The sequence below is a fragment of the Dioscorea cayenensis genome, chromosome 6 (assembly GCF_009730915.1).
Source record: "Dioscorea cayenensis subsp. rotundata cultivar TDr96_F1 chromosome 6, TDr96_F1_v2_PseudoChromosome.rev07_lg8_w22 25.fasta, whole genome shotgun sequence".
Taxonomy (NCBI): domain Eukaryota; kingdom Viridiplantae; phylum Streptophyta; class Magnoliopsida; order Dioscoreales; family Dioscoreaceae; genus Dioscorea; species Dioscorea cayenensis.
The window spans coordinates 6,568,128-6,585,459 of record NC_052476.1 but is presented as its reverse complement, the minus strand read 5'-3'; the positions used below and the strand labels follow the sequence as shown (position 1 = coordinate 6,585,459).

Genomic DNA, 17,332 nt, shown 5'->3' with positions numbered 1-17,332 from the left:
ACGGCAATGAGGGTGTCAACTTTGTTGCTGAGTTCCTTCAAGCGGGTGTTGTCAGCCATTTAGAAAGGAGTTCGAATGAAAGCACCAAATTGTAACGGACCAACCTCCGGATTAGTTACAACGGATCACTGTAGCAGCTCAACAAAGTGTTACAGAATAAGTGATACAGTTCAGACTCGTCTTAACAAACCACAACCAATTCTCAACAAAACACAACCATACCATAGCATCCACGAAACGGGTTACAACAACTCATAACCAACAAGATTTCCTCTGAACTACAACAAGGATATCTTTACAGACAAAACACAATCAAGAACATACAAGAAAGATACAAACTCCAAAAGATACTAACTCCAGACAACTCGTCGACGACCCACTCGCCACTCCTTGTCCAGCCTCTGGTTCCCCTTCCAAGAGCCACCAGCCAATACTAACTTTTTCCCCCCTTATACTCTTGCTATCTTCCTCCCTAAATATCACCTCCATAGCCTGTCCCCCACAAAGTCCCTGTAGCGAGAATTAACTTTTCTTTCTCGAGTACTGCGCCTTGGAATTCCCCCACCTTCATTCGCCGTTTTGATAAGACTTCCTCTCTCAATTTCTTCCCAGCTGTCGTCTTCTCCTTCACTAACGTGCTGAGGATGGTCTTTGTTCTCTCTTGTTGATATGGCCACGACGTCCTTCTGCAGAGCTATCTCGATAGGGAACGTTACAAATACCCACGGTCCAATGGAGCTTTTTTGTCTTTCCAATATCCAAGCGCTTAATAGAAACCCTCGGGATTCTCTGTCTAGATACCCACTTCCTATACTTGATTCTCTTCAGTTTGGTATTATCATCTATATTAGACTTAGTTTATTTAAATTCTTTGCTACTTCAGTTTTCATTACTTCGTTATGATAGATAATAGATGAGTAGTAGGTACTAGTATTCTTAGTCATTGCGTGAATGACAACTTAGATTTTTAGCTCAATATATTACTTGATCGATTTGGGTATGCATTTGCACTTAGTTATTACATACCTCACATATAAAAAAATATGAGACTAAATGGGCGATCTGACATAAATGAAAGGACTATTTAGGGTTTATACCTATTTCGAATTATAAGGTTTTAAATTTGGATGTAATTTCATATTTAACATCATGAATTATATAGAGTTGTACGTAGAATCTAGTTCAGATTTAGGAAGCTGAATGGTCATATAGGAAGCTTTACTAACTGTTAATCTCCTCATGAATTTGGCAAGCAAATAACATAGGAGAGATAAACAAATTTTGTCATCTTTCATAATTATGTATTCTATCTTGGTTTTTATTTTCTAATAAAATGTAGACATTTGGTGCACAATAGTGACTTTATTTAGTTATCCTCCATTTTCTCATGTGGGTGATATTTATAACTCATACCATGTCTACAAAGCACAGTAAAAAAAATTTAATATTTTAGATTTTTCTAATTTACATTTTTCATGCATCAATAACGTGGTGGACGCCTACCATTTGGTTCCTCGTGCTTATTTGCACCGACAAGGTTGATAATATTTCCTACTGGAGTGCTTTAAAGAATTTCTGATAATTAGTTCCTTAAAATAAATTATATTTATTTGTTTAGTAAATATGACAGAATATAACAATAACAAGTGGCCATTTATGTAATCATGTATTTTATGGAAAGGATGTAAAATTTTCCATGTATTAAAAAAAAGCACCATTTTATTAGAGGAATTCAAAGTGTGAGAAGCAATATTAATGGAGAGCACATTATCATCATTGAAGATGTTTAGTTAAATTGATTTTCCAAACTTATAACAGAAGTAAAATAATATATATATATATTGATGTGTTGCATTGTAAAATCATATAATTTAGACAAACGTGTGGAAGTCTAACCTGAGGGGAAGTTGACTTGCCACCTCTCGTGGAAACCAAACATTACTTAATTAAAAGCATAATCAGATCATTTATTTTAGTAATCAGATCTTTGAGAATAAAATCAAAGTCTTCTCTCCGAATCTTAATAATGAAGTGGTGTGGGTTCTACATGTCCAGCTGTTTGGGATTGCTTGCTAATGCTTGCAATGACTTAATTAATAGTCATCTTATGAAGCATTTCAAATAACTTGAAGGCATTAGCATCATAATAAAAAAGATTAATTAAGAATAACCATTTTCATCTTCTCTCTCTATATATTCCAGCTGTTTGGGATTGCTTGCTAATGCTTGCAATGACTTAATAGTTATCTTATGAAGCTTTTCAAAATAAATTGAAGGCATTAGCATCATAATAATAAAGATTAACTAAGAATAACCATTTCCATCTTCTCTCTCTATATATTCTAACAAGGGTGTCACTGGAGATGCAAGATAAAAGCTTTTAATTTCTCTATGGCTAGCAATGAAAATCCAAGTTCAGTCATTCCAGTTTCTCAGGATAAAATTGTCACAGTGCTTAGCATAGATGGAGGTGGAGTTAGGGGTCTAATTCCAGGCACAATACTTGCCTTCCTGGAATCCAAACTACAAGTCAGTTTCACTGCTAAAATATTCATGTGAACATGTATACTGTTGCCTACCTTGAATGATAGATGATTAATTTGTTTCTGATAGGAACTTGATGGAGAGGACGCAAGGATTGCAGATTACTTCGATGTGATTGCAGGAACGAGCACTGGAGGTCTTGTTACAGCAATGCTTACTGCTCCTGACAAAAATAATAGACCGCTATTCCCAGCGAAAGAGATCAACGAATTTTATCTAGAAAACTGTCCAAAGATATTTCCTCAAAAAGAGTAAGCTGTTAACTTTTCATTTTCTCAAGAATTAACATCAAAATTGGAGAAATTAATAAGGATTGTTGGCATATAAATGTAGAACTTGCATAATAAGTTCAGCATTTAATTTTCTCCGTGTTGCCACGGGGCCAAAGTACAATGGAAAGTATCTTCACTGGAAGATTCAACAACTGCTTGGCAACATGACACTTGATAAAACATTAACCAATATAGTGATTCCCACATTTGATATCAAACTTCTTCAGCCCACAATCTTCTCAACATTTTCGGTAACTCTTTGATTAGTTCTCAAAATTATTAATCCATCGCTAGATGGATACTCATTGTAGTCTTTAAATACAGGCAAAGAATCAACCTTTGAAGAATCCTCATCTCTCGGATGTTTGCATAGCAACATCTGCAGCCCCAACTTTTCTTCCTGCTCACTACTTCGAAACTAAAAATCAAGGGAAAACTAGAAGCTTTAATCTTGTGGATGGAGGGGTGGCAGCAAATAATCCAGTTAAGTCGTGAATACACGTTGAGCATATTGACATAATGCCTTGAGTGTTTCTATTATATTATTATGCCGAACTTTAGAGGTGTACTCTAACCGTTTGGATCATGGAATAGAAATACGAATGAAAAAAAAATAGTAATAATAATGGTAATAGTAATGGTAATGGTAATGGAAATAAAACTGTGTTTGGTTGGTAAAAAATTTCATTGGAAATGGGAAAAAGAAAAAGAAGTATGTTGTAAAGTTACCATTTTGACTTTAGTGCAAATGAATAATATCGAAACATTACTTATTTTAAATTTTTTATTAGTGAAATATTTTGAATATTATATATTTTAATTATTATCTTATATTAATTAAATAATTTATTTTTATTATGATTTAAATTACTTACTACAAATAACTATTATAAATATTTAGATATTATTGTCCATTTTAATAATTATAGTTAAATATGTACATTAAACTATTCGTATTATTATTATTATTATTATTGTTTATTTTAAAAATTAGAATTAAATATATATGTTAAATATGTTGTAATTAAATATAATGGGAGAAGGGCATTAATGTATTTTCCCTTTAATTCTCATCCATTACCCCCAAATTTGGGGTAATGGAGAATAGCCATCTATTGCTTTGACCAGGGCATCCATTCTCATTCCTTACCTTCCCAAACATGTGCTTCTCTTGAGATATATGCTCATTCCCATTCTTGGGTAATCAAAACCCCCATCCGAACACACACTTAAGAATTTTTCCATGGAACCTCTCTATGTATCTATTTAGGATCTATGTTTTCCCGTATTACTAATAATGTAATTTATATTCTCTATTTTAACAAGAAATATAAAAATATATCCATAGACCTTAACAGCGATGAACTACGTAACAAAGGAGATCTTCTTGAAACATCAACAATTCTTTCCAATCAAGCCTATGGACTATGGAAAATTCCTCATCATCTCTCTAGGAACTGGTTCCTCAAAGAAAGAAGAGAGGTTCAGTGCTCAAGAATCATCCAAATGGAGTCTGTTTGGATGGCTATTCAACAAGGGAACCAGTCCTTTGGTCAATATCTTTAGCCAAGCTAGTGCTGATATGGTCGACATTCACGCATCGGTTCTCTTTCAAGTGCTCCAAAGTCAAAAGAATTACCTTCGCATTCAGGTATTGTTCATTAACTTGTATTGTTGAAGTTCGGTAAAAGAGAAATCTATAACAGTGTTTTGAAATTTCTTGTGGCGATTAGGATGATAGCCTTGAAGGTGAAACGTCATCAATGGATAATTCTACAAAAGAGAACTTGGAAAACTTGATAAAGATCAGTAATGAATTGTTGAAGAAGCCGGTTTCAAGAGTAAACCTTGAGACGGGAGAGTTTGTGGCAGTTGGTGGTGAGGCAACAAACGAGGAGGAGCTCACTCGTTTCGCAAAGCTTTTATCTGATGAAAGACAATGCAGGCAAGGAAACTTGTCAGCCAAATGAAAACATCCTTTGCTCTTTCAACTCAATGATTCACGCATACAAGGAATGTTGTTCTACGATTGATATATATATATATATATATATATCAAATAATAATTCAATTCATTTTGTTTTTCTAGTAACTTATTTAGTTTTTTTATTTGAAAAAATAATGGATATTAATTATACATGGCCAAATAGAATGAATGGTAAGAACTATTTGATTATTCAAAGTGTTATGAAACCAACAACATATTGGCAATCTCCTCCAGTCAAATAATCACAGAACAAATTAATAAACTCTAACAAATTAATCAACAAGGACATCAAGCATCAACATACTAATCGATGGCGGCGATTGCATGTTAAAGTGTGTGAGATGATTTTTTATTTTTTATTTTTTATTTTGGGTTGTGCTTTGGATGTATCCCAAATTAAATAGGGAATTAAATAAGATGGTTACTTTGATTTGTTCAAGTTGAACTCCCATGTCTTGCCTTCTTTAAGTACTTCTCGTTCTTCCCTATGTTGTCACCTTGCATCACCAACAAATCCTTACAATTCCACGATTCTCACTCAGTCACTTTCTTAATTCACTACAAGAAAGACGATCTTTAGCGACATAAAAATCCGCCACTATAGATCCCATTTTAGTTTCAAAATCCTTATAACAGCAGATAGCCAATTAGCCAATAAAACCTTCATCGCTATATATTTATTGTAACAAATGTACACTTTTGTCGCTATCCCATATGATAGGGTTGGAGTTGCACAATAATCTGTAGCGGCAGAGAATTTTGCCGCTATAAATCTTATAACAGTAGAATATTTGGACCTATAGTGGCAAAAAAATCTACCGCTATAGCCCTTGTAACTCACCCGAAATATTAAATCCATCGTAGATGCGTTAATAGTTAATCAAAAGTATTTCTTATATTGACAAACAAATATATATATATATATATATATATGAGACAACATCAAAGACAAAATTAATCTCACACCTTGAGGCCCGTTTGGTGGACATAATAAGAATAATTGCATATGATAGACTATGATATCCTGCTGTTGTCCTTTATTTGGTGTGCCAATAGGATATAATAGCCTTATCCTGTTGGCCCACTTTATCATGTTGGTCACATGATAATGAATCCTATGGGGGGAGTAAGGATAAAAACAGGTAGGATATGATAAAAAAATAAATTTATTTTTTTGTTCTATTATTTGGTTTGTCTCCCTTATCTAGTGTTTCATTATATCTCGTTCTTTTGATCTTTTAAACACTATGCTTGGGACAAGAATCTTGTCAACAACTAGATAGAACATTAATTTGACTATATTAAATAAAATTTTACACATTTAGAGTGGTTAAAAAGTTTCTTTATCAATCTTGGTGCTTGAGCAAATTATTTTTCATCTAAATCTTTTTTTTAATCATATCTTATTTTTAGTTTCTCTAGTTTGATGATTTTTTTCCAAATTGATTTCGATGTGATCTATTTATTTTCTATTAATGAGTTTGTTACTCTAGCTTTATGTCATATTGATGACTTTGTATATGATTTTCTCCAAGGAAATAAGTAGTAACTATAATTTTTGCAAATTTCTGATATTGTAATTTATATATTTGTGGACATTATTTATAAGTTATTTATTTTTAAAAAATTTAAAATATACTGATAAGTAAATCATTAAGGAACAAAATTTAAAAAAAAGTCTATTTAAAAAATATATATAACTATATTATAAAGGCTAATTTTGTCTATTTACATACTATTCATATTATATCTGTCATTACCCAGTCCACTTCAAACATAAAATAGGATAACAAAATGCTATCTAATGGTTTATCCGGTGTCCATCAAACATCTAATAAGATATGAGCTTATTATGCCCATATCCTTTCCTACTCCTATCCAGTTCTCATATCATATCCATCGATATCTTATCTTGTCCGCCAAACTGGCCCTAAAAGTTACAAAAATAATTAACTAAAAAACAGCTTTCCTTTTTTATAATAATTACACATATTATAAGAAAAAACACACATGAGCTACTAAGGAATGAATCAAAACCACCAGACAATAAAACTACAAATGAACGTCACTCATGAGCCTCTTAATCACAACCTAAACAAAATCAAGAATATAATAGCGTTTAACAATGAACTCAAATTCTTAGTTCTTCTAAAGTTTTAATTGCTTTAGTGATCTTTATAGTTTACATCCTCAAAAGCCTTTCTCAATACCTACGGATCATATAGAGTAGAAGGAATATGATTGAATATTCAAAGTGGTAATACCTAACTAAATAAAGAGAAATTGCTGCATAGTTTTTGCGACAAGTAAACAGCTTTTACTGATGAGAAAGTAAACATATTTATGCAAAATTAGGGTGAACATTTTATACTATGCATATGATAGTTGTAAATTGGGGAAAAGGTAACCGCTTGTTTTCCATCACTTTAAATCATTTGTTAAAACTATCTATGGGCATCTATGCATTTATGATTGCAGAACAACAGAAGGCAAAACTTGTTGGGCATATAAAAGTTCAAGAGATGGGACTTAGAACTTATTAAGATAAACTCTAAATCTTATGTTACACCAAAATCAGTGTGTGAAATTATTAACAAGCACATCACTAACCAAAATTCTTTTCATAAGCTTATGTGAATAACTTTACAAGCTCAAGCACATGTTTGTTTATAAACTACCATATGCATATACTCATAAGACTTCACATAAAGTTTTTTTCTTAGCCCTTGCTTGAGTTTCATCCTAATGTTATAAAACAAGTCTACACATGAGCTCCAAACAAGTTAGTTCATCACCCAATGCAAGACAAGCTTAGCTCATTTGCTATAGAAGCCTAGGAATGGGACTTAAATTTGTCTATTTGAACAAACACAAACAGACCATTAGAATTAGCTTTGTCAGTCACTTTGTTCATTGCCTTATGTACAATAAAATTTTCTTTATCTTACTTCTCAGTAAGACAATGGTCAAGGTCCAAGGATATTTTATCAGAGATTTTGATATCCCAGATAAAATGGACACACTGGGACATGAAATTCAAAAGAACCCTATCATTGCATATGACTAATGTATAAAATTTGGACACTCACAAAAAATAAATGCAGCTTCCATTGATGACCTTGAGATCCTTGATGACAGTAACATGCTTTTTAGGTATAATGCATTTGCAAGATCTTGTAGAATAACTTGAATTAAATCTACAAATTGTGATTGGCCCAATTTTTCTTCACCCTCAGCTCCATGTTTTTTTATGATGTTTGGAAACAGATCAATGGATTCTGATTCTAACAAAAGCCAAATACAGTAAAAATTCAATAGAGAAATTGAAAAACATTAGATGATGATGATACAGGCATAACTAAAGCTTATGTCTTCTTGGGGCATTTGATGTTACATAAATAGGTCCTCTTTAAAATGTTTTAGAACTTTTAAAAATGCCTAAATTGAAGCAAAGGATCCATTACTATGATTTTCAGATAGTTTGTTGGATCAAACAGAATATAGAAATATAGTCATTGATGTTATATACAATTATAGTCATTGGTGTTATAGTACATATACATGCACAAAATGGAGAAACAAAGTGCTAGATCCCACGGGCAGCCATAAAGAAACCAGAGAGAGATACGTAGACTCAAAAAAGCATAGCTATATTGTGTATGTGTGTATGTATGGCTTTATTTGCACACTGAGAAAGGGAACTAATATATACTATATAGTGAGACTTCTAAATTCTCAAAATTGAGGTTAAAGGCCATTAATGTCTCTCGAACATATCACCATAACTCCATAAGCCATTGAACCCAATTTAAGAACCTTGTTGTCGTGGAACACACACAACTATGTAACAAACCAAGCAATAGTTTCTTTATAGGGATAAATACCACAAAAACCGTGAAAATAAGATGATTGTTTAGGTAACTTTCAACCAATTCATAATGCCAACTTTTAGAATCACTCATGTATAATTTAATTAATGATGACCTCAAAAAAATCACAAATAGTGTCGCTAACTACAATTTTCAAGAAATGGGGGCAAGAATATGGGAAAAATTAAATAAAACAACCATATCATTTTCTATTCCCTTTCTCATGTGAAGAATCCTCCATATATATTCACTACATCAGTGAAAAGTTGGTGTACTTTGCATCATAATGAATGTATAAGTTATTCTAATAAAGAAATGAGTATTTGCCTAGATCTAGTTCAAATTATCATCCTCAAACAGTTCTTGAAGAAATTGATAAGAAACCAAATATCATAAGTGGAACCAGCAAATGAACAACAGTAATATTTCAGACGCACAAGCAACATGACCAACCTCGAACAGGAGGAACCCTCAGTTGTACCCCCAAACATAGAAAGACATTTGTTATATCAATTTTTCTAGGTTTTTTGCTAACATTGCAAAATCATCATTATCATCCAGAACAATCCGAAGAACATTTCCATCCAATATCATAACAACAAAAGGATCATCTATAGCACAAAAAAATAAAAAGGCAAAATCAACTGGATGGTAAAGTAAAAATAAAAGCATGCAAAGCAAATAGTTGGCAAAAAACTATATTTAAAAACCTTCAAATAACACTATACATCATATGATAATAGTCACTATTTTCCAATCCTTAACCTAACAATAACAAGGAGACCATTTATAACACAAGACAAAGAGAAAATCAAAACAAATTAGAAACATGACACATGTATATAGTCAATAATGAATTTCATAGAGCTTAGTCAATATCTTCCAAGCTAGAAATCTATATTAAGTTGTTGTTTTGAAGAGCAAGCACAAATCAAGAAGGAACTTGTAAGAGATCAACCTTTTTTTTTTCAATATTTGACAAACTAGCATAGCTCTTGATTAGCCGATATCAAAATGCGCCTTTGAGTTTCAAAGAAGAAACTTGTTGAATAGAATAAATAGAAAAACAAGTTTAGAAATTGCTTGTTTTAAGTGATTAATTGCTGCATTGATGATGGGCTGCAGAGAAAACCCAAATATGTGTGTGAAAGTGGCTTGTTATAAGGGTCCTGCCTTACACGGTCAGCAAAGGGTGGTGCCTTGCCGAGAGAAAATGGACGATGATGCCAAGGTTGGCCAAAATCCAAGTCCAAGTAGGTATTGTCCGTCCGATCATTCGATGTGTGGGTTGAAGCCGTACATGATCGAGGATTCTAGCCGGGAATGCCGAGCAAGAGTTTCACGAGCAGGGTGCTACAAGTTATCGAGGGCTTATCGACAGCGCACTGGGTGTGAGGCTCATGGCCAAGGGATCTCGACGGGGTTGGTGGGTAATCGTGTGATCATAGGTCAGGGGACCAAAAAATTGGCTAAGTATGAGACAATTTACTGGGTCAGCGTAAGCACAAGCAGTATGGTCGGTATGGACTTATACGGTCAGTCGGCTTGATCTGGTGGATGGAGCGTGGGCTCTTAGCTCAACTGTGAGCCGTGATAGCATGGATGCTCTTGGCCGATAACGAGCGTTGTTACCGAGAAATGGCACGGTAAGATATAGGGCAAGACTGAGAGGGAGCGGCCGGGCATAAGGCTGGACACAGTAGTGGATCAGCACTATTCCAATGAGTGGTCTGTACTGTTCCAGGGGATAGGGATGACCACTGTTGTTGGTACTATAGCATTGAGAGTGATGATGTGTTTCTTGTGTGTTTTCTTGGACATGACCATTGACTTGTGGTGGCCCTTGAATTATTCTCATGCTAGCCATCCATGGACGTGTTGGATTGGCTATATATATCCCTTATATCCCTTAGTATCCATTAGGTTAGACTCTTGGGAGAGAGTTCCTCTTGGTTGTTAGCTGGTTCCCCTTTATCCTTTGGTTTGGGTAAAGGTCTTGGCTTTGCTATTCCGGTTCATGATGCATTCTTGGTATTATTTATAGAGAGTTTATTTTTTTTCTCTCATATGTCCTTGTTAGTATGTATGTTTGCTTGTATCTTGCTTGTGTGTGGCCAGTTGTAGCCTATTCTTGGGCGTATGCTGGGTTGGTGGGTGTGGGTGTAGCTAATCGCCGGACGGTGTGATCGAGGGGTCGCATGGTATCAGAGCTGTGTGAGCTCTCCATAAGGCAATATCGGTGCTGGTGGTGACGAACTGTTGCCGGACAAGCAATCACAAAACAAGAAGAGTTTCTCTAAATGGATGCAGGGACTAAGGATATAGGCTGGACAATTTGGAGAAGTGTACAAGAGGCATCGAACAGGTGCTGGGGTGGTTCGATGATGTGTTGGAAGCTTCAGAGAGGAAGCAGTGCCCTTCAAACCTGTTTGTGCTAGATTGGTTGATCTAGACATTCATGGGCTAGAGATGAGGCGTTCTATTGAGGCGTTGGCTTTGAAGGTCCAGGTCCTTACTGATGAGTTGGGGAACTCATAATTGCCAAGAGTGTTGGCGGAGGCACATCGAACTGGGAATAAGCCAAGAAAGAGAAAAATCATGAGAGCCAAGGTGTGGAGGGTGAGGATTCAAAGGCATCTTGACCGCAATTGGGTTCGTGGTGTAGAAAAGGTTGTGGTGGAGTCTATCCATTCAGCGGCTTCAGTGGTACATCCTGATTTCGCTGGTCCTCCCTTGGTTCATGAGTTCAAGGCTCAGGAACTATCCGTTGAGATGAGGTGGGAAGGCTCGAGAGGCTGATGGAGTCTTTCATCTAGGATGGTTCGTATTAGGCAAGGGAGTGTCCGAAGAGGACAAACCTCGCTGCCCTTGTCACTGCAGCAAAGGAGAGTGAAGGTTAGGCTGATGTTTGTTTGTTACCTCTACAGCTACATAAAAGGTAGTTTGTGCAAAGTCAAAAGATGAAGCTCAGTTGCTTGCTATGCTATACGGAGTCCGAAAAGGCATCAAAGTGCTGTAGGACCGAGTCCTTTGTGTATCAAAAGAGATATGTTATTCTTTTTTGGGGTTGTCAAAAGAGATGGGTGTTCTCTTTTGTCTGTTTTGGAACCATGTATGTAGACCAGATGGCTAGTCATCTCTTCATTGTATGTTAGGCGCTTTAGGAGGCAAGAGGTTGGGTAGTCCCTTTGCAGGAAAGATAACTTGTTAGAGGTAGGGGCTTGTGAGGCAAAAGCAAGATAATTTTTTACATGGCCGTCAAGAATAGCAAAAGCATAGGCTACTTGATTGATCGATCAAGGGCGGTAGGTTTGGTCGAGGTAGGGATGATAACTAGCACAGATTGCTTGGTTGAGAGCAAGTTGAGAGACTTTACTATTTTGTTATAATGAAGATATTGCAAGGGCGGGTAGACTGTGGTGATGTTGGCATGAGATGGGATGAGATTCGGGATAGATTTCCTCATGTCAAAGTGCCAAATAATCATCATCCGTTGAGGATGGTGATAGAGTCCCGAAGAGGAGGAATCCTCGAGGGGGATCTGAAGTTCAACTTTGGCGCTGGAGAGCAAAGGGATGAAGTTGAAGTTCAGTGACACATGTCACGTCCCGACCCGCGGGCCCGCCACGTGACAACCACCGCGACGATCCCGAGGAGGAACACACACCACTCAACCCTCGAGTCATCGCAAGGCTCACAAACTCCTGCTAAACAACACAACAATAATAAAGGTACCAAAAGCAAAACTTTCACTCGAAGAATCAACAGTAAAGTGAAAGATATACAAATCACAGTTACAGAGTTAAGAACACTAGTGGATCCACTGTAATCATACAATGCAATCTGATTAACAGTAAATAAACAACCTGACTTGGGATACAAATTGCCAAACACTTCGCCTCGCTATGACGACCAAAACCACTAAATCCTGGAAGGGAGAAGGGGGTGAGTAACCATAGTCACTCAGTGAATGGGTTAGCACAAATCTAAAAGAATATCAAAATGAATCGATGAAATATATTAAACACGATTTACAATAACATAAATGAACTGGAACGTTTCGCATTTACACCACAATGAAAGTGCAAGATAAGAAACCTTTGTATTTAAAAACCAAAACATAGGTTCTCACAAGTATAGATAAAACATTAACATGTATAAAACAAATGCCTGTATATAAGTTACCAAAATGAGTAAAAGAATCAACTTAAACAAATAAAATTCTCGATCAAATAAGTAATGGCCTAAAATCACTTTCCCCAACATTAGCCGCCGTCGCGACTAAGTTGAGAGCGGTCAAGGTCTTCGTACCATTGACGTTGGCCCACCGGTCCCGTGTGGTGACCCCGGCATCCCGATGTATCATCCAATCAGGGTTCTACGCTCCCACCTGTAGATACCACACTATGATCGTACTACAACTAAGCACCCTACACTATGCTCACAAGAACAAACCTCATCAACTTTGATAATTCTACAACATAAGTATAATAATGTCATTCATGGTTCTCAAATATTGCAAAGAAGATATTAGTATAAATCTCACTAAGTACCCAAAATCATGTATAAGGTTCCACAAGTCATTCAATTTCCAACGTACTAGTGTAATTATATGTCTTAGCATTTAAGGCTTCATCAGGTTCCATGTACCATATGTATCATATCATGTCTCAAACTTTAGAAATTATGTATCATTAAGGAGAGATTAAATCATCCATTGAACATACATAATCAATTTCACTTATAACACATAGACTCAATGAACTCATTGTAATAATCCACAATTTTCATTCATCCACCAAGCATGTATGTCCTCAAGTTCAATCTCAACTAACACAAGTACATCATCAGTAAGCTTTCTCATGATTTTTCAAAAAAAATAAACCATAAGTCATTCCAAATAAACCATAGTCTCTAGTGGTCATCTACACTTTCTTTTCTCCTATAGCTAGTGATTTAAAAACATGATAAAGCCATGGAAATCATTTCAGAAAAACAAATAAAATATTTTCGATACTCAATTAGAATTGTGCACTCAACATAACCCACTCACAGAACATGTTTCCATGCATGGAGACGCGCACACTGATTGGCGGTTTCCTTCCCCTTGGAGGATGCTTTGCCACCTAGATACAAGCAGGGAATCTAAATACTAAGGAACACAAGAAAGATAGCTAAAAGAAAATGCATGCAAATGCATTTATACATGTCTAATATGAAACGTTAGGGTTTTAGGGCAAAACATTGTCATTTTGGACCCAAACGACCTCAGAATGGAGTAAACCTAGTACCCAATAAGTTCAGTGAATGAAGGGCTTCTATTTGGATCAAAGAAATACAAGAAAAGGCCAATGTTTTTCCAGTGCTACAGTAATTTCGGGATTGCTACAGTAAAACCCGAACCTTACAAATGATTTTCTCTCATTTTACAACATCAAACGATGAAATTTCACCACAATTTTCATGAATAACTATTGACAACATCAAGGGCTTCATTTTAAGCCCAAAAACTCCCACAAATCATGGAAAATCTAAGGTTTTGGTCTAGTTTTCTAAATAATGAATACAATGAAAATATGGAAGAAATACATGGTAAAAACTCGGATAAAGGCTCTTACCTTACTCAAGAGGATGTGGGGAATAAACTTTTGGGGTTGGTTCGCCGGAATTGGTCGTCGGAAATAGTTATAGATTTTTAAGGGTTGGGCCGGCATGGAGAAGCAAAGAAGGAGAAGGAAAGAAGAAGGAAAAGAAAGGAACTTAGACATTAATTCCCGGTCTGCTACAGTGCTAAGCTGCTACGGTGTCATTTTTGCTACAGTATCGGGGTGCTACAGTGTCAGACAGAATCAATAGTGCTGGGCTGCAAAAACTACAGGAACAGGCTGGTTTAACTATAGTAATGGGCTGCTACAATGTTTTTATTCTTTTCTAAATTACTCTATTACCCCTCTAATACAAGAATGGGAACAAAATCCAAATGACCGAATTGCCCCTATTTTTGGCAGAATTTTCGCACATAACCAACTTGCAATCCAGTAAAAATCTATTAATGCAAAATGACCATTTTACCCTAATGCATTCACAGAAATAAGAGAAGATCGTAGGTCCAAATTTGGACTGGGTACAACAACACACCTCTTGCGTGCATGTACAACAAGTGCACGAGTGTCGAACTAATAAAGTATCCAATGAGTCAGGTAGTTGAATCTACAGGGAACAGAAATATTAGTAGTAACTACTTCTCAGTTATCTAGTCGGAATCAAGATTATGGTGAAATGAACTAAATTGCAAGAATATGAATGCCTCAAGCAAGCAAGGAAAAATAAAATTAAGGGAAGTCTCAATTAATAAAGAAGAAGTACCCGAGCAATGCTCCCTCTAGGATCTAATATGAAGCACAAGATTTATCATATGTTTCTAAACAGAGTAAATCGATCGAGGTAATCCAAGAATAATTGGCCCCTACCTCCAGGCCACCGATAGTAGTCCCCTATGAGGTCCCGGTGGAGAAATCACTCAATATCACACCTCACACCACATATGACCGCAATAAACTCTAGGGATTCCTTAGAGCACACCCGATTCATAAGGAGACCTAACCCTACTTCTAGGTGAAAGATCCTTAACCCCCTACAAAGGTCCTGGTGGAGAAATCTCTCAATCTCACACCTCACACTAAATATGGAGGGGAAAGGTGACACTCCACTATCTCATGACTCACCCTCTCAACCCTCATCAATATTGGAGTTCTAATCCTAATGGAGACCTCTCTCTCACCAAGGCAATAAATCATGCAATACAAATCAACCATAAGGATTAATACAACATGTAAGCAATGAGAAAATAAGATTGAAACTCAATTAAACTCGAATTCAATAGAAAACATAAAGTAAATCAATACAAAGATAATATCCTAAGGTTCACATACCCAAATACCTACTAGGGTTTAGCCCTCCGTTGGGCAAATTACAAAGAAAATAATAATACAATGGAAATCAATAAAAACCATGGAATAACCCCCTTTGAATTCATGATGATGGCCTTGATTGGTCGCTTAACGTCTTGAAGGATCCCTCTTTGAAGCTAGGTAGCCGAAGGCTCCCTTGATGCTATGACAAAGAATAGATCTATCAAAGTTGGTTAAGAACGCCCCATAAATTCACCAAAGACCTCTCGAAACCCTAGACACTTTGCCTTTCAAACGCTAGCAAAAAGTCTCCAAAGAATAGAGCAAAAGGGCTATTTATAGTCAAAAACTGTCTCTCATATGACTTCATGCGATCGTGTTTTGTTACAACACTTTGCTACAATGCTCTTCATAACAATACTCCACATTCTTTCCTTGAGGCCACATGGACGGGAACACGTCCGCGTGGTAGATTATGAGGCTTCTCCTCGTCTAACTATCATTGGGAAGATTCTTGAATTCTTCACACAATTCGGGACATAGGAGTGTGATTGCCTTTGTACACTTCCAACTCACAATTTAGCTTGAATTCTCTTGGAAGTTGGCACACACCCCTGTGTGCATGAGCTCCTCTTGTGTCTTGATCCTTATGATGTACAAAAACTCCTAAAAGGTGCCTCCATAACCTATCTGTGCTTCTTTTTCTTCTATTAAGACCTTCACAACCTAATTGTACAAAGGAGCACCAAATACACTTTATGATATATAAACCATGGCAAAATGATGCTCAATGCATGTAAAACATATAGAGAAATATGTCTACTCAAGCATTTATCATTCAACAAGTGGAAAATTAGATAGTTATGCTACTTTAGCCGTGAGGGATTACAAGCAAGACTTGCATTTTGCTCGATAAGGGCGTCAAGCTTTCTCTAGCGAGGGAGGTTTATAAGGGTCCTTCCTTACATGCTCCGTAGAGGGTGGTACCTTACCGAGGAAAGATAGCCAATGAAGCCAAGGTTGGCCAAAATCCAAGTCTAAGTAAATATTGTCCATCTGATCATCTTATGTGTAGCTTGAGGCCGCACATGATCGAGAATTCTAGCCAGGAGTGCCGAGCAATCAAGTCACGGCCAGGGTGCAATGGGTTATCGAGGGCTTGCTAAGCAACCCACAGGGTGTGAGGTGTGTGACTGAGGGATCTCAGCTGGGTTGGTGGGTAATCGTGTGATCATAGGGCAGGGGGCTAAAATTGGCTAAGGATGCGCCAATTTACTGGGTCAGTGTAAGCAAAGACAGTATGATCGGTATGGACTTTTACAGTTGGTCGGCTTGATTTGGTGGCTAGGGCATAGGCTCTTAGCTCAGTTGTAAGATGAGATAGAATGGATGCGCTTGGGCGGTACTGAGCATCGTTACCGAGCATCATTACTGAGAGATGGCATGGTAGGATACCAGGTAGGATCGAGAGGGAGCTGCCAGGTATGAGGCTGGCGTACAGTTGCAGATCAGCACTATTTTGTACTGTTCCAAGGGATAGGGATGAGCACTGTTGGGCACTATAGCACTGAGAGTGATGGTGTGTTTCTTGTGTGTTTTCTTGGACATGATCATCAACTTAGTGGTGGCCTTTGGATTGTTCTCATCCTAGCCATCCATGGAGGTGTTGGATGGCCTATATATATCCCTTGAATCCCTTAGTGACCATTAGGTTAGACTCTTGAGAAAGACTTCCTCTTGGTTGTGAGA

The 17,332-nt window shown here is 36.6% G+C and overlaps 1 protein-coding gene and 1 long non-coding RNA gene across 2 annotated transcripts; one reads left to right on the top strand and one right to left on the bottom strand.

Annotated features, from left to right (window-relative positions):
• The first annotated feature begins 2,391 nt into the window (after positions 1-2,391).
• Positions 2,392-4,786, top strand: LOC120263802 (patatin-like protein 2). Its single transcript, XM_039271784.1, has 6 exons — positions 2,392-2,529; positions 2,614-2,795; positions 2,878-3,067; positions 3,141-3,299; positions 4,165-4,467; positions 4,550-4,786. Exons 1-6 carry the CDS (start codon positions 2,392-2,394, stop codon positions 4,784-4,786), a joined length of 1,209 nt encoding a protein of 402 aa, XP_039127718.1.
• A 7,720-nt stretch (positions 4,787-12,506) lies between these two features.
• On the bottom strand, positions 12,507-14,346 carry LOC120262999. The gene is made up of 3 exons (XR_005537019.1): positions 14,291-14,346; positions 13,726-13,798; positions 12,507-12,600 (listed from the first exon to the last, which is right to left on the bottom strand). It is a non-coding gene; the product is annotated as an uncharacterized LOC120262999 (long non-coding RNA).
• Positions 14,347-17,332: the final 2,986 nt, after the last annotated feature.

What these genes read in the sequence shown, in the direction of transcription:
- LOC120263802 (XM_039271784.1), top strand. Translation starts at nt 2,392, where the DNA reads ATGGCTAGCAATGAAAATCCAAGTTCAGTCATTCCAGTTTCTCAGGAT. An exon ending in GGGTGGCAGCAAATAATCCA is followed by an intron (nt 3,300 to 4,164) that starts GTTAAGTCGTGA and finishes ATATATCCATAG; the next exon opens with ACCTTAACAGCGATGAACTA. An exon ending in AGAATTACCTTCGCATTCAG is followed by an intron (nt 4,468 to 4,549) that starts GTATTGTTCATT and finishes TGTGGCGATTAG; the next exon opens with GATGATAGCCTTGAAGGTGA.